Source organism: Cnephaeus nilssonii (genome assembly GCF_951640355.1).
Source record: "Cnephaeus nilssonii genome assembly, chromosome: 12".
NCBI lineage: Eukaryota > Metazoa > Chordata > Mammalia > Chiroptera > Vespertilionidae > Cnephaeus > Cnephaeus nilssonii.
This window is the reverse complement of record NC_137083.1, coordinates 53,448,740-53,471,954: the sequence shown is the minus strand read 5'-3', so window position 1 is coordinate 53,471,954 and position 23,215 is coordinate 53,448,740. Positions and strand designations below refer to the sequence as shown.

Here is a 23,215-nt window from a genome sequence, read left to right as displayed (position 1 = left end):
TTGTTAGAAAACGAAGCGACCAATGAGCAGCACAAACATGGGTAAAGTAAAAACTGGAAGCCCCTGTTTTCCCATCTCCCCCCGGCTCATTGGGAACTGTTGAGTATGGATGTTGCTAAAGGTTCGCTCTGCAAGGGCAAGTAGATGCAATCAGGTGCCTTGTACATTGACTGGTTTTACACATCCTTCTGCAACTTGCTTTGCTCACTCACCAGAGTGGCTTACCGTCTTTCTGATCAGCCCAGATGGGCAGGCGGCCTCGTGTTTTTTACTGCATCACCGTCTGCTCTTGACTGCACCAGTATGCGGGCCAGTGCAGACTGAGGGACATTCAGGGGGCTCTCGCCATCTCAGCTCATCCCGCAGCGAGAACCCTTGTTCTATCCTAAAGCTGCATGTCCACGTCCGGTTTTTGTGCTCCAAGAAACCCCACTTAGGCGGCCCTGGGCCATACATAATGTGCGTTTCCTCCTTTGTCCCTTAGCGGCGCAGAGACTTCCTCCAAATGGTCCTGGATGCCCGCCATTCTGCCGCCTCCGTGGGCGTGGAGAGCTTCGACATCGTCACCCAAGTCTTCTCCAACGAATGCTCAGCGAATCCTTCCGAGAAACACCAGCCCAGACTCCCGTCCAAGCCTTTGACGGTGGATGAGGTCGTGGGCCAGGCCTTCCTCTTTCTCATCGCTGGCTACGAGATCGTCACCAACACTCTCTCCTTCGCCACCTACCTACTGGCCACCAACCCCGACTGCCAGGAGAAGCTTCTGAGAGAGGTGGACCATTTCACCGAGAAATACGTGAGTACAAGTTGGGTCCAGTGGCTCGTGTGAAATCCACACAATTGTGTGTTCGTCGAGGTGAAACTTAGTTTTGTTAACTGCCTCGCTAAAATCACATTCTAGGTTTACAAGATGAAATAGGGCCATTGCCCACATTCTCCATTTCTCTGAGTTAGCAAGTAATATGTGGCGTTCAGAACAACAGAAGAAAAAACAACAAGAAAAATTGTGCACATGCCTTCCCTGTTTGGGGCCATCCATGAAACCAGGCCAGGTTGCAAAGTCCTCCGTTGGTCAGGGTCAAAGGTCAGGGTGGGGCAGGAGGTGTTGTTTCCCGGTGTTCTGGCTGTAGCGGTGCCATGCTCAGGGAGGCAGGTGTGAAGGCACAAGTGGGCATAACGCAGCTGGGCGAACACAGAAGAGCCGGTCTGTAAATGGAGGCGGGTGAAATGGGGCCCGGTAGTGCGGAGTCCAGATTCTGGATCTTCCTTCTAGAATGTGTCCTTCCTCCTTGCTGGACTTGAAGCACACGTTCAAGGGCGCCGAGTGAGGCTACTTTATGACGCCACATTTTTTTTTTCTGGATGCTTATGTGTGCATTGCTTTGACTTATGAGTTGTTAAAGAAAATCACTGTTAAAATCTGTGCTTTAAAAGGGAGACCACCATCATAGAAGCCTTTCTACTACATTCTGATGTAATCACTGCATGCACAGTTTTGGGAGGTGGCCCATTCTGTTATTGGAACTATTAGAATTTTTTTTTTTCATATATTGAGCTGAAAACTGTTTCCCAGAAAATTCTACTTCTTTATCCCTCTGGGGAAGTAAATGCAAGGTTAGCCTTTCCTCTCCTGCGTTACCTGCGTTACTAATTGCTCCAAGTTTTGGCTCATCGTGAGCTATGGTCAGCCTAAAGTTCCACCATGTTATGACAAATGCCAAGCTGAACTTTCCCAATCCACTGCTTGTATAATTGATTTTTTTAAAGCCTAGATGCAAGGGTTTATATTTATTCTTATTATTGCTCAAGTCAGTCAAAATAATTTTGAATCTTGATTCTGCCATCTGTCATATTAGCAATTCCTCCAGCTCTGTGTCATCTGAGACTTGCTAAGCATGTCTCCTATTTCATCCGAGTCATTGATTAAAATGTTGAACAGGACAGGGCTTCCCTCCAGGTTGACATTGATCCATTAATCGATATTCTTTGGGCACGGAGTCTCAACAAGTCATGCATCCAAATCACCTTGCTACCCACTCCCGCCACCTCTCGGCTCCTACTTTATTGAGAGTTGTGTGGCTTTTTTAATTGAGGAGGGGGAGGAGGAGGAACCAAAGATGACTGGGATACATATTGCAAGAGAAATAACAGACACTGGAGGGCACACCTATTGGGACGTAATTGCTGGCAGGTAACAAAACCCCAAACGAAACTGATTTAAAGGGGAAAGGGGCTTATTAGGACAGAAAATTGAGTAACTCAGGAAGAGATGTGGCTTCAGGCAAATCTTTACAAAGGCCTCAGTGACATGCTCAGGCCCCAGGTCTCAGTTTTTGGTTGTGCTTCCGTGGTACGGCCTCATTCTCAGTTGTGCTCCAAGCTCCAAGCAGCCTGCCAACAACGTTTGGACTACTGGCTTCCTTGCTCATAATCAATGGAGCAAAGAGTGTATGTGGCCCCAGCTTTTCAGCAAGAGACATGAGGTTCACTCTGACGGCAATGTGTAGGTCACTGCCCATTCTTGAAGCAACTACTGTGGGGGAATGGGGTACAGATGGGCTTGAAGCAATTAATCACACCCCCAGAGTCAATCAGACTCAGGTTCTATGACTGAGAACTTGGGAGAGCTCCTCCCAGAGGAAGTTCCGGCTGTTATCCCGGGAAGGCAGTAAAGACTGGCCTCAAATAAACCGAAGGCAGGTCCAACTAAAGACGGTTAAGCATCTGGTGAGTGGCCAGCAGGTGGCAGATATGGCAGTGGGTTACCCAGGTAGAAGTCATGCTCCTTACCTTCGGGGAATTTAATTGAAAAATAAAAACAAAAACAACAAAAAATAGGGGAAAAAAAAAAGAAAAATAAGAAGTTATGTCTATTAAAATATCTGCCTTCCAAATAAAACCCTCCAGGGCAATCGAAGGCAGCAAATAAGTCTAGACTGTGTGGTGTGATGCAGAGAGCATGGGCTCCAGGAGTCTGTCTCACCAGCGCCATCATAACCACATCTGGTTGTGTTCCTCTCCCAGGAGGCCACAGGGAGTATTCCACAGGCTTCCAGTCCAAGGCCCTCACGAACACAACCCCCACCTCTGACATGGCCCTCACTGACCATGACCTCAAGGAGGATGGCATTATCTTGTTAAACCCTGGCTCTTTCAAACCCCCCCAGCCTAGGATGGGGGCTTCTTTCCCCAGAGGGCCACCTCCCACCAGGCTGTGCAGAATGTTGCCAGGCACGGAGGGCCCATGGGCAAAGAAACATTTTAGTAGGTAAAGTTTTGAAACTTTAGCTTACATAAAACCATCTGGGAAGAGTGTTTGGGATGCAGGTTCCAGGCCCCCGCCCTCAGGGATTCTGATTCCATGAAGTCTGGTCAATGCCTAGGAACCTGCATTTTAAAATAAACAGCCCAGGTGATTTTGATGTGGGTGGTTGCTAGTTACACCTTGTGTACACAGCTTAAGACTCTCAGGGTCCAAATCCCAATTCTAAGAAGAAACAGCCCCCAAAGCCCAACCCCAGTCGTGCAAACCCCCAGGCCATTTTCTTTCTCTAGGTAACAGCTGGGGCGTCTCTGAGAAACAGGAATACAGTGCATCTTGTTAAAAAATTAAATTTGGTCGTCACAATAGTGCTACTAGTAGTATAGCCTCCCACATGGTATGCACTCAATAAACATTTGTAAGGTCTTTTTTTTTTCTTTTTTTTCCTTGTTCTTCCTTCTTTCTTCTTCTTCTCCTTCCAATAATCAGTTTTGTTAATACAGACCATCTGTCAGGATATGGAAGTGCAGATTATATATGTTCACACATTAGATATTTTCCTGAAAATTAGCATGTAAAGAATGACTTGTTATAATTTCCTGCTGGTTTGTATTCAACAAATATTTCTGGAGTGCCAGTTAGTGCCAGACTCGGCTCCAGAGGCTCCCCAAGGCTGTCCTGACCTGGCTTTTCCATGATGTCCCTGTAGAGCCCCGCACACCTCAGTAGATGGCCTTCCCTTGTATTGTCAATGAGACCGCTGGATGTGAGCTCTACAGCTTCTTTTCCCTGAGTCACATCCTTTTACGGCAACACCCTAGGTCAGTGGTCGGCAAACTCATTAGTCAACAGAGCCAAATGTCAACAGTACAACGATTGAAATTTCTTTTGAGAGCCAAATTTTTTAAACTTAAACTTCTTCTAACGCCACTTCTTCAAAATAGACTCACCCAGGCCGTGGTATTTTGTGGAAGAGCCACACTCAAGGGGCCAAAGAGCCGCATGTGGCTCGCGAGCCGCAGTTTGCCGACCACGGCCCTAGGTGAATTTCATGAAACTTCTGTCCCTCTTTCAAAAAAAAAATAAGAGTATATATGTGCCCTGTATCAGTTAGGATTTTTTCTGTTGACAGAAAACTCAAAGCAGATTGGCTCAGGGGGCTTATTGACCCACATATCAAAGAAATCTGGCCTGGCCGGTGTGGCTCAGTGGATTGAGCGTCATCCCATGCACCAAGAGGTCACTGGTTCAATTCATGGTCAGGCACATGCCTGCGTTGTGGACTTGATACCCAGTAGGGGGCGTGCAGGAGGCAGCCCATCAATGATTCTCTCTCATCATTGATGTTTCTCTCTCTCCCTCCCCCTTCCTCTCTGAAATCAATAGAAATATGTTTTTTAAAAATCTGGGGGGATGCAGGGGTTCACACACTGTCGCTGGGACCCTGGTTGTTCTCTCTCCCCATCTTTCCCCATACTCTGGGCACACTCCATTCCCAGACAGGACTTCCCTAGGGGTCTCACAACACCTGTGTAACCAGTATGTGGAACAGTCTGAACTAAGAGGTACAAACATGGGACCATATTGTGTTTTCTCCAATTATTTTCTTTCAAAGTGCTTTCATGAATCTTCTTTCTCTTTCCTTGATGATACCTCAGACAGATCTCAAAAGTTTCTGGTCACTTTTAGGCATTAAAAGGTCTTAGCCACTCCGGTACAGTTTAAAGCTTCAGTCTCAGATCCAAGTCAACCCGCTTCTATCCCTTTAGCTCAGGCTGACCTGCGGCCTGAGGAAGCTGCCCTGAGGAGGGAGTGTTGTCTCTTCTTCCACCCTCCACCCCCCTTGCTCCTTCTGGGCCCCCTTTTCCTCCCAGGGTTGGGGCCATCGAACAGATCCCCGAATCCTGCTTAACTGGGGCTTCTCTCAGTGCCTACTCCGCAGTGGCCTCTGGCTCGGGGAGGATGCCGGTTATTCACAGGGCTCCTGGGACCTCCGCTATACCATCCCTGATGGGGGAGGGCGCTCCAGCTCCCACTGCAGCTCCTGCCCCACAGCTTCTTGGTGGTGAGTCTCCTGGTGGCAGTCAGCCCTCCTGAACAGCTTTGATGCCTTCCACAGGCCCACGTGGCCCACAGGAGGCACACCCACCGTGGCTGCTCCCTCCATGTCCCCTCTCTGCCCTGACATCTCTCTCCAGTTCCTTTTCTGGTGCTGAAATGGGCAGAGAGGGCACATGAGCAATTCCGCTACATCAGCCGGTGGCCCCCTGGAGAATGGAACACCGGCTCCGGCAGCTGCCTCCGCTCTCCATAGTGGATCCATCCGAGACCCCTTCCTTGGCTCGGGACAGGGCAAGCATCCTCTCTAGGCTGATGGCTCCCGGCTCTGACACGTTTTCTATGCATCCCTCTCACCCCTCTGAGGCCGAGGCTAAGGGGTAGAAGACAGCAGATTCAGGTCCAGCATGAAACAGCAAGAGTCTCTTTCCTGGAAATCTCAGGGAAAGTATCGTGGATCGCACTGATAGAGACTGGGTCCCAAGCCCAGCCCTCAACCAATCACCGTGGCCAAGAATATGACCCTTTGATTGGCTTACACCTGAGTCACTGCTCCCTCGCTGAAGTTGGTGTCTTGAACCCTTCAGATTTCCAGTGGATCCCCCAAACCTCTGTTACTGGAAGTGGAATGAATGGCTGCTGAGTGGCCAGAAAACAGTGTGTCTTCCCATGTACATAGAATCCGTGGTTCCCTGAGAGAAGCTCCCACTTTCAAATTTCTTGTTGTGCAATCACACTCACCTTCCTCTGAACTCGTAAAAACTAACTTTGCAAAGGCAGCGGTCTAAGCCCAACAGCGCTTAGCGCTGCCTGCTGTTTGTGCTTGTAAATGATCTGCTCTTGTGAACTTCTGGTAAAGGATGCGGCATTTCATACCAGAGCCAGTCACCGCTTCCCTGCTGGTTAGAATGAAGCCTGGGTAGACAGCTGGCCTTACTGCATCCTTTCCCAGGCAAGGTGTGAAATTGTCAGAGGTGAACGCCAGTGATCCAGGTGCTCTACCTTGAGCAGAATGGAATTTCTGGCACATATAACGATACTCAAAGGTCTTCCTTCACTGCTGAGGATTCTCTTACACTGGCCTCGCAGCTCAAACATTCCGCCCAGGGTCACCCTATCTCTCACCACCTGTTTTGACCTAAGTGACCTTGACTGCCTTTCTCCTTTCAGGGTACAGATTCCTGGTTCAGTTTATGACACAGTTATAACCCACTCTATCGTTCACGCCTCTGGGCTGCTTCATTAAGCCACCTACGTTTTCTTCCGAATCATCTGGCTTTGGACTTTTGTCTGGCTTTCCTTCCTCTCATTCCCCATCATATTGCGGCTTAAAACCTTCTTTCTCAAGTTCCCCAATCTCTTGGAGAGCTCTCTCTTTTCTCCGTGTCGTCTTAGTCATATTGAAGAGGAGGCACGTTCATTAAATTCGAGTTGAGAAGGGAAAGATTTGTAGCACTTGTGCCTCGCGTAACATTAAGAAAGCACACCAGTGATTTAATACGACCTTTGTAATGTGGATGCTTCATTGTGTTCTCCAATATCTAATTTTGAAAAGGATGAGAGAGAGAAAACAACTTCTTTCCATACAAATTGTTTTTGCTATAGCTTTAGCACTTTATGTGGAAATTATCGACTTTTGATCTAAACCATTCTCTTTTTTCTCGTTGGTGCCGGACTGTGCCAGCCAAAAATTTATGACCCATTTTCCTTCTGCTTAATTGTTGTTATAAATCTGTGCAGAACCCAGTTGTAAATTTATCACAAATTGGGCTAGATTGATAGATAGCCTCTCGTTGGGATAATTTGAACATAGTTATGCCTTAGAAGGAAGGCCAAATTCTGAAATTTTCTCTTGAAGAGCTGCTTTGTAACCATTATAAATATCTAATTAAAATAAACTCACTCTTTTTCTCATAAGGATAAAAGGACATTCCATGCTGGGTATTTCAGCTGATTAGCTCGTGCTGCTCATGTGAGCAAGGTTGAGAATTTGTTCCTTGAAGCAGCCAGGGGATCTCAAAGGAAAATAGCATATTCTGTGGCTACATTAAAAGAAAAAACGAAGAGCCATTTGCCTCCAGCTAGCTGTTTCATAAATACACATCCTTTGTAACAGGGGGAGGGTTCATGGAAAAAATGCAAGTAGCTTAACACAAACTTATCCTCACTATGGGGAAAAAAATGTCTCCCACTTTGGGTCCCACCCAGGGCAAATTTTCAGGGTCATGTCCACACAGGGAGTAGGGCAAAGTTGACTTTAGGATTCAAGTGAAGAACTGGAAATGGGTTTCCCTACTGGGAAGGGTTCCTGCCTAGTTCTGTGCGGGTCTCGCTGTCCCACATTTAGGAGGATCCATTCAGGTGCTCCCCAGCCACACGGGCAGAACGTCCCTTCCCTACAGACCCTGCAACACAGCAGAACACAGATCAATGAGGCACAAGGGAAGAGGTAGGAGCAAAGGACAGCTTGCAGCCCTAGAGCCAAACTCTAAAACAAGACAAGAACTGGGACACCGGCAGGGCCACCGACGGCAGCACCAGACAGAGGTGGAGCATCTCCAAGTTCAGCGTGGGGAGCTTGTTGAATGCAGGTGCTGACTCAGTAGGTGTGGGGTGGGGCCTGAGATTCTGCATTCCCAGCAAGCTCCCCGGCGATGTGGAAGCTGCTGGTCCATGGCCCACACTGCGATCAGCCAGGTTCTAACACCTACCCCACCTCTCTCAGTTGTGATGTAGGTAGCAAGTAATTGTTTCTCACGATAGTTAACGCACTGATGTTCTGCAGTGATTTACCTTTTGTTAATAAATGCAAACAGCCTCAAAATGATTCCAAAAATAAGGTTGCCACTCTTGCATTATTGAGTGAGAGATAAAGAGATGAGGGAATTACCCAAATCCTGGGTGTTTTTAGAAGTGTGTTGCCCATAACCCTAAAATTGTCTGGCCTCCGTAAACCATTTTCTCCAGGGCGGGAAGCTAGGGAGAACTCCGGAGTTGATGGGAGGTCATTTACAAGGCAGATGGGGATGGCCACCAGAGCCTTCCCTCGGGGTGCACGTGCACTCGGGGGCCCTACCACATCCAGCAGGCAGCCGTCAGGCCAGATCTTTCAGGCAGGGAGCTCCGTCTGGACCGAAGCTCCCCCAGTGAGCCCTTCGTGTAGATGCCAATCAAGAGGCCACGTCCAGGTATTGTGATCAAAGCAACTCCCCTGATGCTGCTTCCCTCGAAGCCTGGAGCAGACCGGTACTATCCTCGCTGCGGAACAGGAGCCTCAGTGGGGCCCTTAGAATGTGTCCCACTTGCCCACTTCCTGTCCTTCATTCTGGAAGTGTCCGCCCCCAGGGAAGTAGGCTCTCTCACCCTTCCCTGGCATCCCAACACCGAATAGCAGCGCAGAGAAGTCTTGACGGCCTACAAGAGGGGCCTCCCGGTGTGGGTACCTGGAGCTCCATCTTGGAAGTTACCCTAGGTGGCCCTGCTGCCCCAGCCCCCACTCCGGGAAGGAAGAAGGAAGACAGGGCGCAGGGCACTTCTGTGCCCCATCAGTGGACAACTCCAGCGTCCCCAAAGCGGGGGGACCAGCCAATCTGGATCAGGTGGCAGAGCCCCGTTTCCACTGCCCATATGGTTATTAGACACACACGCTAGCCTTTGTCATCCGGGTCAGCTGCCTGTTCTCTCCTGGGGGACACCTGCAGGAAGGCAGACTGTGCCTCTCTGTGGCCATCTGTGCCGTGGCTGCGTGCTGCTCAGTGCCAAGGGCTTCCTCTGCCACCACCCAGGGGCCCACTCCTCCACATGGTCAGGGGCAGTCAAGACCCATGCCCACCTGACCCCGGGGAAACTGACCCAATTTGACTTTGAACTGCTCCCAGGCGCCTTGGCAAGGGCAGCCACACCCCCTGCCTCTTCTTCTCTTTCTTCTCCCTTTTCCTCTGGCCCCACGTCCTGGATTTCTCTTTTCTCTCCTCTATAAGATTCGCAGCACTATTTAGTCTTCTTTATTCTTTTTCTGGCTCAGTTCCCCGAGGTCCAGAGAGGCACCGAGGCTTCCTGCTTCACCTCCTGACCCACTGTCCCCTGGGGGCCCCTGGCTGTCCCAGAGCCTGTAAATTTGCACAGTGATGTCTTTTGTGCATCCAGTGGGGATGGTCAAGTGGGAGGCGGGTTGAAGAGCAGGAAGAACATGCAGGTGTGTTTCTGGGCCACCAGGCTTAATCAAGTGTGGCACTTGAGCACTTGCAATTTTTAGCAATTAACGCTCCGAGTCCCGCTCCGCCTCGAGTCCCCGCAGAGCAATTCTGTCTCGGCAGAGGGAGAGGTGACCTGCAAAGAGATGGTCCCCCCGGGAATGGGCCACGCCAACCAGCGTATACTGGTGTGTGGCGACTCGGAGTATTTGATACTCACTACCGGGGCCTCTGGCCTGAGCTTTGCTAAGCCAATAAGCGGCCGGGGTCGGTTCACATCAGTCCAGAAAAGCAAGAATTAAAAATAAACTTGGGAAAGTGAGCTCTGAGGTGAAGCTTGGCGTTCTGAGGGCCCACTTGACATGGAGCTGGATTCTCAGCTGACTGGCTCATTTATCTGACTATGGCTCACATTATAGGTTCTTAAAACATCAAAAATATGGGTTTTATTCCCAACAATTGGAATAAGGAATAAACACACACATTTTTAAAAAACAAAAAGTCACTGGACTCCGCTGACCACACCACTTGTCTACCCGTGGAGCCGAGTGGTATCGGCTGGGGCAAACTTACAGACTCCTGCTCCCTGAGGACCCAACCCGTCACCAGGATTAGAATTTCACCATTAGGGATTCTTCCTTTGTTTCAGCCCTTTACCCAGGACTAAAAGGCCACTACTCTTGGGAGGGGTGATATACTCAGTCCCCACAGGGACTGCCTTCTGCCTGGCACACTGGTGTGTCCCAGGGCCTCCAACATGCCTGGCACATAGAGGCTTGTGATGAATGGGTGTTGAATGGATGAGTGCCAGTTTGCCCACTCTCTTCTAACTGGTGACTATCTGAACGCAACCTGGAGGTGGGCACCCACAGGGAGACTCCCGGGAGAAAACACATGGTTACTCGCCCTGGTAGACGGGAGCCAGAGAAGGCCACTGCCCCGGTAGATGCAGGCAAGTGAAGGCAGCACTCAGCAGCGCCTACAGTCCTACGTGGTGTTCCCACAGGACTCCCGGGGCTACTTCCACACCCACCACTTCACGCCCAGAACTGTCTCGCCAAAAGGAAGGAACCGGATGGCTCTGAAGGGATCCCAGGGACCATCTAGGGCAGCCTCCCATCGAAGACAGAGGTCTGAGAGATCATGTCGCTCTGCTTGAATGCTCCCAGGAACAGGGAACTTACTACCCATGGTCCCCCTGTTATCCTTGATAAAGTTCTTCCGACATCAAGTTGAAATCTGTCCTCACTAATTGCCCACCTACTCACCCTTGTCTCTCCTCTCTCCGTTCATGGTATTTATCTACTAGCAGTCAGCAAATTAATAGCTTCTCCCCGGGGCGTGGGGGGCTATTTCCACACCCACTAACAGCCAACAGCCAGTCACTGGGCATCTCAGAGACAGAGGGAAGAAGAACAATTGGAAAATCAGTAAAGAATAAGGGGCCTTTCTAAAGTGTTTGCTTGTGGTGTGGTCCGTACATTTAATTTAGTCTCAGTTTTCTGGTAAATCTGTTTTGCCTCAGGACTGAGGATAGCATTATGTTTGTGGTGTGGTGTGGTGTGTGTGTGTGTGTGTGTGTGTGTGTGTGTGTGTGTGTGTGTGTGTGTGTATGTTTAGCATTCTGTGTTCTAGCTGAATATGGTATGTGTGAAAACATCCACTGCATGAGCCTGTGCAGCCAGGCATATGAATCTTCCAGATCAGAAAGGATATTTGACTCCCCTATGAGTTGCAATGTGTAAGGTTTATAAAGTTAAGCACTTAGAATTCTGTCTTTAAAATTTAAATATTTAGATTGGGTCCCTAGGACACAAAAGGCAATGCCTGTTTCTCCATCGCTTAATTTGATTTTTTTCCCCCCTTTTTGGTAGCATAAGTTGTTTTTCAAAGCCTCATTCCTTGAATGTTCCCTATAGGAGGAATGTAATTAAACTCCCCTGGCCTCCCCCTGCTGGGACCAAACTGGGGCCGGAGCTGCAGGAAGCATAAAACAGATACCCTGCGAAAAGAATCCTTGTTATAAAGATGAGAAGAGGATCGACTTCCCTCTGGTCATGAACAAGAAGCTTTAGAAAGCCACCCAGGCTCTTTTGGCAACGGGCTTAGTCTCGAAGACATTTTAATTAGAAATTTAAGGCTGGAAGGAAGAGGATACACTCCTCACCTCCTCAGCTGTATGCAAGAAGTTTAACTCAATGGGAAACTGCTTGGGACGGCTGAGAAGGAGGGAGGGCCAGGGGAGGGTGATTCTGGAAAAAGAACAAACTTTTTCATGAAAATGGCACTGTGAGGTACACTGGCCCCACCGGCCACTGTGTTTGAGGTCCCCCTCCTTGGGGGCAGTTCTCACCCCTTCTTGGGGGCAGGCACTCTCTACCCAGCTGGAGACAGAGTCATGAAGCTCTCACCGAGGGAGCAGCTCCCAGTCACACTCAGAACAAACCTAGACTTCTCTCTGACCAAGGACACTGCCACCCAAGAAGGGGCCCCGTCCTCCCAATAGCGCACTCAGAGGCGCGGAGCTGCCACGCCCTGGCAGTGTGACAAGGATGACTGGCATAGTCCCTTTGCTCCTCCTTCTCCTGTCTGTAATATGGGGATATGAGTCCCGGCCGGTAATTCCGTGGTTAGAGCGTCGGCCCACGCACCAAGGGGTCACAGGTTCGATTCCTGGTCAACGGCACATACCTGGGTTGCAGGTTCAATCCCCTGCCCTCGTCGGGGCATGTGCAGGAGTCAAGCAACTAATGTGTCTCTCTCACATCAACGTTTCTCTCTCTCTCTCTCTCTCTCTCTCCCGCTCCCTCCCTCCCACTCTTTCTAAAAAGCAATGGAAAAAATATCCTAGGGTGAGGATTTTTTTTTTTTTTAATGGGGATATGAGTATATAGTCATAAGATTGTCGTGAGGATTAGATGAGTGAGCCCATGCACGATTCTGGGCACAGCGGCAGGGCTACATACAATGCTGGGGTCACCCCCTTGCTGTGCCTCAGTTTCCTGATCTGTGAAAGGAAGGCATGGACTGGACTTCTTCTCCTCTGGCAAAGATAATGATCCATGGATGTGTACATGTCGGACCCTAAGCCAAGTGCTTCACATGCAAGTGTTAGCTTGACCCTCACCATAACTTTCTGAAGGAGGAACGGTCACACCCATTTAACCCATGGGGGAAGGGAGGGCGTGGTCAGGGAGCTGGGGGGGAGCAGGACCAAGGAGAGAGAGAGGCGGTAGGGAACTGACTCATTTGATCGTGGGGGCTGGAAACTCAGCCGGATGCGATGCTGCGTCTTGAGGCAGAACATCGTTGTCTCCAGGAAACCTCCCTCAGGTTTTGCCCTCAAGGCCTTCAACTGACTGGATGAGGATCATCCTCATTATCAAAGGCAACCTCCTTCACTTACACTGAAAGTCAGCCACAGCAACAGAGCACCTTCACGGCAACACTGAGATTCCCATGATTAAATAACTGGGACAAGTGGGTGCAAATGACCGACCATCCCAGAGCCCTCGAGAAGGTCATTTGTCAAAGGTTATACACTAGGAAGGGGCCTGGCCTCCTGGATTGGTGCTCACATCTCCCGACCACTTCATATATATATATATATATATATGTGTGTGTGTGTGTGTGTGTGTGTGTGTGTGTGTGTGTGTGTGTTTACTGACACTTTAGGGAGAGGGATAGAGAGATAGAAACATTGACAAGAGAGAAACATCATTGATCCGCTGCCTCCCACACGCCCCCTACTGGGGATCAAGCCCTCAACCCGGGCATGTGCCCCAACTGGGAATTGAACCTGTGACCTCCTGGTACAGGGACGATGCTCAATCCACTAAACCACACTGCCCGGCTCGTCACTGTTCTTATCAACGTTATTGAAGCATTCAGTGATTCGCTAATTCGGAAATAGTCCCTCCCTTGATGCCACAAGGCCCTGCCTGCCCGGGTCAATATCGGCTTCAGCACTTCTCTGAAGGGGGGCTTCCAGGCTGCCTGCTGGGGAGGGGCCTGAAGCCATGCTGGACGGCACTTCTATGGCACTGAGAAAATGCCACCGCCCAGGTGGATGCCGCACACATCCTCATCGGACACCTTTGCTGGCACCACCTTTAACTGCCATCCTGGCTCTCCGCCCTGGGTTTGTTGTGGCTTTTCCGCTCCCGTGTGGAGTCCGGTCTCCGAGTTCATGCATTCTCTCTGTTCATGGCCCACGCAGTGCAAGACGACAGCACAGGGTGCCTGCAGGCCGGATCCCTGAACATTCCTGAAACAGAGGCATCTCTGCCTCCACAGACACCCTTCTTGGTGCTTTTCTCCCTCTTTGGCGAAGCTGGTCTTGTCTCATTCATTGGAGAAAGTTCTCCAGCCAGCCCAGGCTTTCTCTTGGGGTTCCATGCCCCTGGAATTTTTCATGAATTGCATTTCCTCGTGGTTCATTTGCATCGAGTTCTTCGGTATGAAACGTGCCATTTGTCTTACAGCTTCTTGCCAGCCTGGCCCTCCCCTGCTCGTCGCTGGTGCCCACCACAGAGACCACACTGTCCTCCCTCTCCCTCAGTCTCTGCTGGATGTCACATGCCATGCTATCCTGGCTGGGGGCCATGCACCGCTGCTCAGTGCCATTTTCATCTCAGTTCAGAAATGTCCTTGGGACACAGGGGAGCTGGGGACCAGCTTTGCATCCTGAGGCTACGAAGGGGCCACCTGCCCTCCCTCCCAACTGGACAGTCTTTGCGCCTGATTCCTGCTATCTGCGCTATATGCGGCCGCCCCCCTGGGAGGTCTGCACTGCAGGGTCTCCTGTCCACCCCAAGGCCTCAGAGTCTCCAACTGAAGTGGGCCGAGATTTTAGACTAGACTCCAGCCCACTGCTAGGCAGAACCTGACTTTAGGCAACTGGAGACCTTCTAACAGTTCCTTCTCCTACCCACCTGGCCACCCAGACCAGGGACCCACACGCACATCAAGGCCCAACAGCAGCCGTACATTCGTGTCTTCGAGAACTTCTACAAATGGCGGGTATTTGGATCCACCCCAGGAGATTCTACAGTAAGGCCGGCACCCCACTTTTTTAAAAGCCCCCCGGGTGACTGTAAGGTGCAGGTGCAGGAAGAACCATGGCCACACTCCCACGAGGTGTACGTGCCAGCTTCACTTTAGTCCTTGGGTTGCATTATGCACAACATGACTAACTAGATAGATACTCGGCGTAATTACTGGAGATACTTTTTGCTCTTGGGAAAACACTCACTGAGTCACCAGGAAGTAGTGGGTTTTCTGTGACTGTTCTGTGGTTCAGGTCCATCCACAGAGCCATGAGACCAAGGCCTCCAGGGGACTGCTCTTAGAATTATGGCCCTTAGACATGGAAGATACCAGAACACAAGAGGCCATCTGCTCTGTGCCCCATATCCAGGAGCAGCAGGGGCTCTTTCTCCATCTCACAGATAAGACAACAGACGCCTAGGGAGGTTCCCTCACAAGCCACATGCTAGCTCAGAATTCAGGGAGTGTTTCTAGCTCCCTGGAGCCTCCGTCTCTCTCTCTCTCTCTCTCTCTCTCTCTCTCTCTCTCTCTCTCTCTCTCTCTCTCTCTCTCCTCTATCTATCTATCTATCTATCTATCTATCTCTATCTCTCTCTTGCTTTTTCTCGCTCTTTTTCTCTCTCTCCCCCTCAACCTCTCTCCTTTCTCTGAAAAGCTCATTTAATGATTCTCCAGCCTGGCTGCAAATTAGTGATTTGTAGACCTGAAAGATGCTAATGATAGTGGTCACCAGCACCATCATCATAACAGTAAACATTTATGGAGCACCATAATTATTCATAATAATTTTTATGTGTAAGATAAATCTGACCTAACTCTATAAAGAAATGGGTCCTACTAAGCAGGAGCATTATGTAAATTAGAAATCTCCTAGAAGCATCTAATGGAAAAGTCTCCAGTTACAGTGGTGTTGTTTCTGAGCTCAGTTCACTGTGGGCCTCTTACTCGATTTTCAGGGTGTTGTCCATCTTCTCTGTGCTCAGTCTGTGGCCAGTGGCTGATGGTAACTCTCTGCTGTCCGTGTTGGCTGCATTAGGTTCTCCTGCAGAAACACCTCGTTTTCGAAGTGTTTTTATCAAGGAGTGATTCTTTGGAGTCAAGCATTCAATATCAATGTGTATTGGTAATGATTATGATGGAAATAATAATAAGAAGAATTACTATTTATTGAACACACTAGAGGCCCGGAGCATGAAAATTCATGCACTGGAGGGGTGTCCCTCAGCCCAGCCTGCCCCCTCTCACGGTCCAGGAGCCCCCAGGGGATGTCCTACTGATGGCTTAGGCCTGCCCCCGCCCCCCCCCGGGAGCGGGCCTAAGCCACAGTCTGGCCTCCCTCTGCGGAGGCGACTGGGCTGATTAGGGGAAGGTGCTGCCCCCATCACCCTGCTGCTGCTTCCACTGCCAGCTGCGGCAGCTGCAAGGCCTGAGCCCTGGGCCTCACAGCCGCTATGGCTTTGTCTGGATGGACGTCCGGAAGACGTCCACCCTAATTAGCATATTACCCTTTTATTAGTGTAGATGCTCTGGGCCTAGGGCTGGGCCAGGCAATGCTAACAACCACTTTGACATTCCCCCAGGTTAAAGATTAGGATATTGAAACAGAGAGCAAATGACTAGCTCAAAGGAAAAGCAGAACCTACAGTTGACCCCAGGTCCACAAACCCCAACATTCCTTGGTGCTCTCTTGGGAAGGACCCCGAGGTCGGTGGTAGACAGGTCTCCGAGAGCGGGCAGCTGTCCAGAGTGGTTTAGCTCCCATTTAGACCCGTTTACGACCACTTGCTAGCACTGTGACATCCAGGTCCCTGTCACGGTGTTGGGAAGACCCCAAAGTCATTTGTTCCTCCTGTCTCGGTGTCCTCTCCCTGTCCTCTGCCACCAAGTACCATGGACACGATCAGGACAAATGGCATTTTTACTTGTACCTTCAGTATAAATTGATAGACTAAGAAATCCTAAGAAGCCGAGATGCATCTTTACCATAAACAGAAAAACTAAATTAACTCGCTTCAACAACCAATAAACAGATCAGACAACATAGAAGTCCATAGCAAAAGAAAGAAACCTAAGCCAAAAAGTATCTTGTTACTTTTTACTTAACATTTGACAAATTGACATGCCCTTGTCTGCCCTTAAAATAAAACCCTATCAATACGTCCATGTACAATTTTTTTCCACATAAAGTCAAACAGATCAGGAATTTCTCTATTCATTCTGTCCCTTGGGTTTCAGGCAGGCAGTTTCTTTCCCGCGGGAATAATTCATGTTACACCTGCCATCTATCACTGCATCTAGTGGCTTTTTCTCCCTGTCCCTCAAAATTTTGCTCACTTAATAAGGTCTGTGGTTGTCCTGACAAACGGCCTTCTCAGGCTCCGTGAGATTTCTGGTGATACAGGCCACAATCCAGCGAAACAAATCCTGCCTGTGGCTGTATCTAAGGGGTATCCTGCTAAATGTCCATGCTTTTCACTTCTCTTCTACAGCTGAAAGAAGGGGTGAAACCCCCCTCCCCAACCCTACCCCAGCCGCCCCAAGCCTCCAAATAGCATTTCCCATATCAAACTTCAAAGCCTAGGGAGATGCAAGGCAGGTTTTTGCTGACTGGTTCATTCATTTCCCTGTGGATCAGCTGGAACGAGAATTGGGCCCTGGGTGTAATCCATTCCCGTGGCTGCTCCGTCTTGGACAGAAACTTCCAGAAATCAGATCCTCCTAGTTGCCCGTGTCATCAGAGGCCTCTCCCTCCTCAGCTGGGAGAACCAGTGACCAAAAAAGCAACAGATTTTTCCTCTTGTTATTTGCCTTTCTTAGTCATTTTCAGAAAGTCGGAGTCAGCAACCTTAGAAGGAGTTTCATATTCTATCCCCTGCTCCCCCTCCTCCTCCTTCCCCTTTCCTTAGGCCAGCGGTCGGCAAACTGCGGCTCGCGAGCCACATGCGGCTCTTTGGCCCCTTGAGTGTGGCTCTTCCACAAAATACCACGGCCTGGGCGAGTCTATTTTGAAGACGTGGCGTTAGAAGAAGTTTAAGTTTAAAAAATGTGGCTCTCAAAAGAAATTTCAATCGTTGTACTGTTGATAGTTGGCTCTGTGGACTAATGAGTTTGCCGACCACTGTCTTAGACAAAAGGACACACTTCTGCTTGTTGACCCCTAGGCAAGCTCCGCTCTTGACGCCGTGAGTGCAAGGTTCTCTCTGTTAGTGGAATGAATGAAGAAAAGCTAAAGTTGAAAGAAAATCAGAAAACATTCCATCTAATGCCTTTATTTTGCAGATGAAAAGACTGAGGCAAAGGACATTAGGAGGCTAGCTAAGGTCCCTCGGGGTGTGGATACCTGACTCCCAGGCCCATGCTCATTCCACTGTGTGCTCTACTGGCCCGTCATGGGGTCTGGGAAGACCGAGTGTAGACAGCGCGCCCCTGCCCCTGCCCCCACCCCGGGGCAGGAAGAGTTTGCCTTTGTAGTGGGGAAGTAGGCACAGGACCCGCCCAGCACGCCACTTTGACTTTTCCCTCCGAGTCTGTATTTTCTCTTCTGGGTGAACAAAGAGTCCTTTTTTAATTGCATCAGCCTCACCTGCCCTCCTCCCTGCAATTTCTGCTGCAAGCAGCCTGTCTTCTGAGCCTGGCCTGGCATTCTTCAAAGATCCCTTACAGCCATCTGGCTCCGGGCCCTCCTCGCAGCCTCTGCTCTCAGGACCACTCTGAGGGTGTAATGTGCCCTGAGCAAGCTTTCACCCCTCCCTCCCAGCACAGACACCAGCAGTTCTGCCCCAAACAGGATTCCACAATTAGAAAAACAAAATTATAATTGCTAAAAACAAACACAAAACGCGGTGGCATGCCAGGAGCCGCCAGAGAATAGGCCGTCATCAGTTGAAAAACTAAGCAGATCAGCCTGAAGATAAGCCATCTATCTCTATTATGCTCTGAATATTCAATTAGCCAACTGGTGGGCATTTCTACAGCCATGCTACAGCAAAGCAGCAGCAGAAAGAGGGTTTTTTCCCCTTTGTGTATCATCATCAAGAAACAGGAAGGCACAGAGATTAAAGACCACATGATCTCCCTTCTGCTTGTCCAGTGAAGCTAACCTTCGCGAAGCACAGTTTTTACTGGTGGGAAACCGTCGGCTTCCAGATGAAAGGCAGGGGTGTGCTTGCCCGTTATTTCACGGCCACGCTGCGTTTCTTCTGAAAGGCATTAACATGGAGGAAAGCAACCACAGGCCACTCACTGGGATTGTTCTTGAGAATTCTAGACAGACCATAAGTAATTCAGTGAGACGCTCACAAAGACCCTGGCTCTGTGTATCTGTGGCTGCGGCGTTCGGCGAGCCAGAGGCAATCAGCGCCACCAAAATGCAGAACAAAACTCTTATCAGAAGATGTCATTTTTTTCTAAATGTCATATATACAATTTTTATTGGAGCATGATGACAGATAGTGAATAACTTAACATAAATTTGCATAATATGATACAGCTGTTAATTTATGATCATATGAAAGCACGAAGTTTTGTAGTTTGGGGCACTCAAAAGTCTTAATCTTTGGAAACTTTCCCTCCAGTTTTCTGTTTATTTATTACTTACCTAGGGCTGCCACATAAAATACAATTGTCTGGTTAATTTTAAATTTCTGATGAACAGTGAATCATTTTTTTTTTTTTTAGTATACGTATGTCTCGTGCAACATTTTGGACATACTTATACTAACAAATGATTCCTTGCATAGCTGAAATTCCCATTTAACTGAATGATTGTATTTTCATATGATAAATCTGGCGACTCTATTATTACTTAATAAATACTGTAAGCCCTATGGGCTCTGCTGGCAGGGAGGGGGGCTGTTGTTCAGGGACGGGCACCAGCTGCTGGGACTTTGATACCGTTAGCAGAGTCAAAGGAATCGTTTATAACAGCACCAGTGAATGGGGGAAACTGAGGCAAGCGCACCTGGGATATTAGAACTATGTTTTTCAAACTTTGTTTATTTTACCACAACTTATCACTACAGCTCAGAAAAGTGAATGAGGAGATTTTTAAATTTTATATTTTTTAATTGATTTTTAGAGCGAGAGGAAGAGGAAAGGATAGAGAGATAGAAACATCATCAATTGTCTGCCTCCCTCCCGCCCTCTACTGGGAATCGAGCCTGCAAATCGGGCATGTGCCCTGACCAGGAATCGAACCAGTGACCTCTTGGTTCTAGGTCGACACTCAACCGCTGAGCCACACTGGCCACTGGCCAGGCAGGAGATTTTTTTAAAAATCCACTTTACGAATAAGGAAGCATGTTAGAACAGTTAAGAGACTTCCTAAGCCCATTTCACTAATTTGTGGCCAAACAAGGAATAAAACTTAGATCTCCCAACCCCCAAGCTTGAGCCTTTGATTTCGCTCTACCACACTCTCTAGTATCTATTTTCCTGGTCTCCAAGTTAAAACACACATTCTGGGATCCACGTTTTTCAGTTTTATTTGATGGAATTGTCTTATTTGCATACCATTTTATCCCTTTAATTTTTTCTAAAATTTCCAAGATTTACATCATTTCTGATCTAAACTGAGGATATCATTGCTTATGGCATCCACCTCACTTATACCAATATTTAAGATATTCCATCTTGGTACATCTTTGATCTTTAGTATCTTCCTGCCCTCCTACCTGAGCCCGGTCTTGGTATTGTGGTACCTCAGGAGATCTGTACCAAGCAACTGACCCACATTTTCTCCACTGGGATGTCCATTGTCAGGATGTAAGAAAAACATAGTAACAGAAACTATTATTCGTTACCATTTATTCTCCCTAATCTCCGAAGTTAGTAGAACACCTATTACAAATATTCCCATTGGAGTTCAAAGGTAGGCTCAGAGAGGTTAGGTGTCTTGCTCAGGGTCACACAGTAAATACAGAATTCAAATGTTCTTGCTCTAACTCTTACGTTCGGCCATCAGGACAGGGGGCTACTGAGCTGGGTGCCTGCAAACGAGTGTACCGGTGGGGAAAAGACATTAATCCAAGAGCTAGCTAGCTATTTGTATATTTTACTCATGTACTAAGTCTAGATACTCAAACCACATACAGAACTTTCTGGCATCTTTCAGTTTACCATCCTCTAGACCAGGGGTCCTCAAACTTTTTAAACAGGGGGCCAGTTCACTGTCCCTCAGACCGTTGGAGGGCCGGACTATAGTTTAAAAAAAACTATGAACAAATCCTATGCACACTGCACATATCTTATTTTGAAGTAAAAAAACAAAACGGCAAAAACACCCGCATGTGGCCCGCGGGCCGTAGTTTGAGGACGCCTGCTCTAGACCCTCTCCGTGCGCACCCACTCCACAGCTTCCCCCCCCCCCCCAGTTGTGATAGATCATTTCCAAAGAAATGCATGGTCTCCAGAGCCCCTTTTCAGAGCCCCACGTTTCCTCCTCTGCTCTGTCTACCACAGTTCGCCTTGGCTTGCAGAATCCAAATTCAGGGGCTCCTTCTAATATTTCTATTAGCTCAGTCGTCAGTCGGTTTACAAAGAGAAGTCCATTGGGCTCCCTCCCTCCTACCATCCCATGGAACAAACTTGCCAGTTGGTTCCTGCCTGAGCCCTGGGATTGAAAGCGGTTCCCTGCCAATGCCCCCAGGTCAGCACAGAGGAGCCACGACCCCCCTCTTCAGGGTGGTGCGAAGCGAGGACGCTCATAGCAGGACTCACAGACGGCGTGTTACAGGTCCCGCGGCCCTCTACCAATTTCACCTTCACCTGCCTGGATGGAGCCAGGCTGAGAGCTAAGACAGTGGTCGACAAACTGCAGCTCGCGAGCCTCAGTTTACTGTTCTGTTGACTAATGAGTTTGCCGACCACTGGGCTAAGAGCACAGGCTCTGGGTCAGTCTCCCCACCTCAAAGCCAGGATGAACCCTCCTCCCACCCACGGGACACTAACCCTCAGCTTCCTAACCTGTCAGAGGGGATGTAATCATACCAGCTCTGTGAGGTTGGGGATGATGAACTGGGATAACATGTAAGCGTGGAGCCCGCAGCTAGTGGCTCTCCGGAAACATTCGTTTTTATTTTGCTGCTGTTGTTGCAAATCTTCCTGTTATTCCCATTCTACAGCTCATCTCAGAAACCTCAGGCAGACAGACATACGTCACTTCCACACGTCTCTCCTTGCCCGCCATTGAGCCTCGATGCCACCCAGGGTCTCGGCATGTGCATGTTGCTCCCCCACAAACAGGGTCCCTCTGGGCCACTCCTGAGTCACCACTGCACGGCTCCTCCGGGGGCCCCTCCCTTTCAGCTCAGAACCCTCCTTCCCTTCCAACAAAACTCTCTTTGGCCATCCCATTTGTCCAGGACAGCAGTTTGCTAGGGACCCAGAAAATGATCAAATATCCAAGATCTGAGGACTTTAGAGATTGTGGTTGATCACAGCAACCAAGGGTCCCAGGCAGGACCCGTGCACGCGCTCCCGCTGGGTTTATGCCCCTCCGGCTGGCCCTCAGCTCTGAGTGGAGCGCGCACCCTGGCACGACCCGCTCCGGTGAGGGAAAGGCCTCCTGTGCGGTCCTCTCTGCCTGGTGCTGTCATCGCCATTGGAATCACGCACACGTGGCTTCTCACTCGCCCCCAGTCCATGCTTCTGCCAGTCTGCACCCTCTCTGCCCAGTGACCTGCCACACAAACCCCTCGGAGCCTCCGTGTTCCCATCTGTACAGTAAAAATTCAATGGAATGACACAAGTGGAACTCACCCTGTGCCTGCCCCACAGGGCTCAGTGTAGCCGCAGAACTTCCCCTTCTCCCAAAGATGCCATTGGTTCCGCTCTCAGCCCCCCACGGCCGGGCTTTCTCTCCCTGGCCCCACTGTGCACCCCCATGTCCTGTGCCCTGCTCCCTCGCCCCTCACTTGGGTCACACAGTAAATACAGAATTTACTGTATTTACTGTCTCCTCGAGGAGACACAGAGGCCGTCTGCAGGGGCCGCAGCTGGCGTCCGGCCCGGAGGGGCCTGCTCTGTCTCAGCACACACTCCTCTCTCGTGAACGCACACACAGGTGCAGCCTTACGGGCAGGACACACAGCTGCGGCCGACAGCCTGTGCCCCGCGGAAGTGGCTGCCCGGAGACCTCGGAGCTGGCGGGCCGCTGGCCTCTGGCCCGTTTCCTATGTGGCCACAGATGATCCGCCTGTCTTCCAAGGAGCCCAACCTTCTCCGTTAGGTCTGCTGAGGGGTCATCCCACCACTCTGAGCCTGACCCTGTGACCTCTCCTCCTGGCCCCCCCACGGCTGTGAGGCTGTCCTCCCGGGAGCTGCTGGGGGCCATCTGCTGTCACCCTGTGAGGGTAGGAAACAGGGCCCTGCCATAGGCCTGGCCCTGCTCAGCCATGCCCACCCTCTCAGGGCTGCTTCTGTCCCCCAGGCGCCCCCACTTCCCTCCCTGCCCCCACTCCTGCCGCCACCTGGTCCATGGACGTGGACTTGACCCCTGGCTGCCTGGACCATGACCCTATGAAAATCTCTCCAGCCCGCTAGTCCCGCCCCTCAGGGCCTCCTTGCGTGACCCTGTCACTCTGGCCCCTGGAGGGACCCCGCCTGCCCCACCTTAAGGTCCAGTCCCTGGGAGAAGCCTCACTATGTGCCGGGT

At 49.9% G+C, this 23,215-nt stretch overlaps 1 protein-coding gene across 2 annotated transcripts in view; it reads left to right on the top strand.

Annotated features, from left to right (window-relative positions):
• TBXAS1 (thromboxane A synthase 1) overlaps positions 1 to 23,215 on the top strand; it is a 155,050-nt gene that overhangs the window by 110,135 nt on the left and 21,700 nt on the right. For both annotated transcript variants that reach the window (XM_079785787.1, XM_079785786.1), the window contains one exon: positions 485 to 796. In XM_079785787.1, the coding sequence (XP_079641913.1) occupies positions 485 to 796 (312 nt within the window). The remainder of the gene's footprint in view (positions 1 to 484; positions 797 to 23,215) is intronic.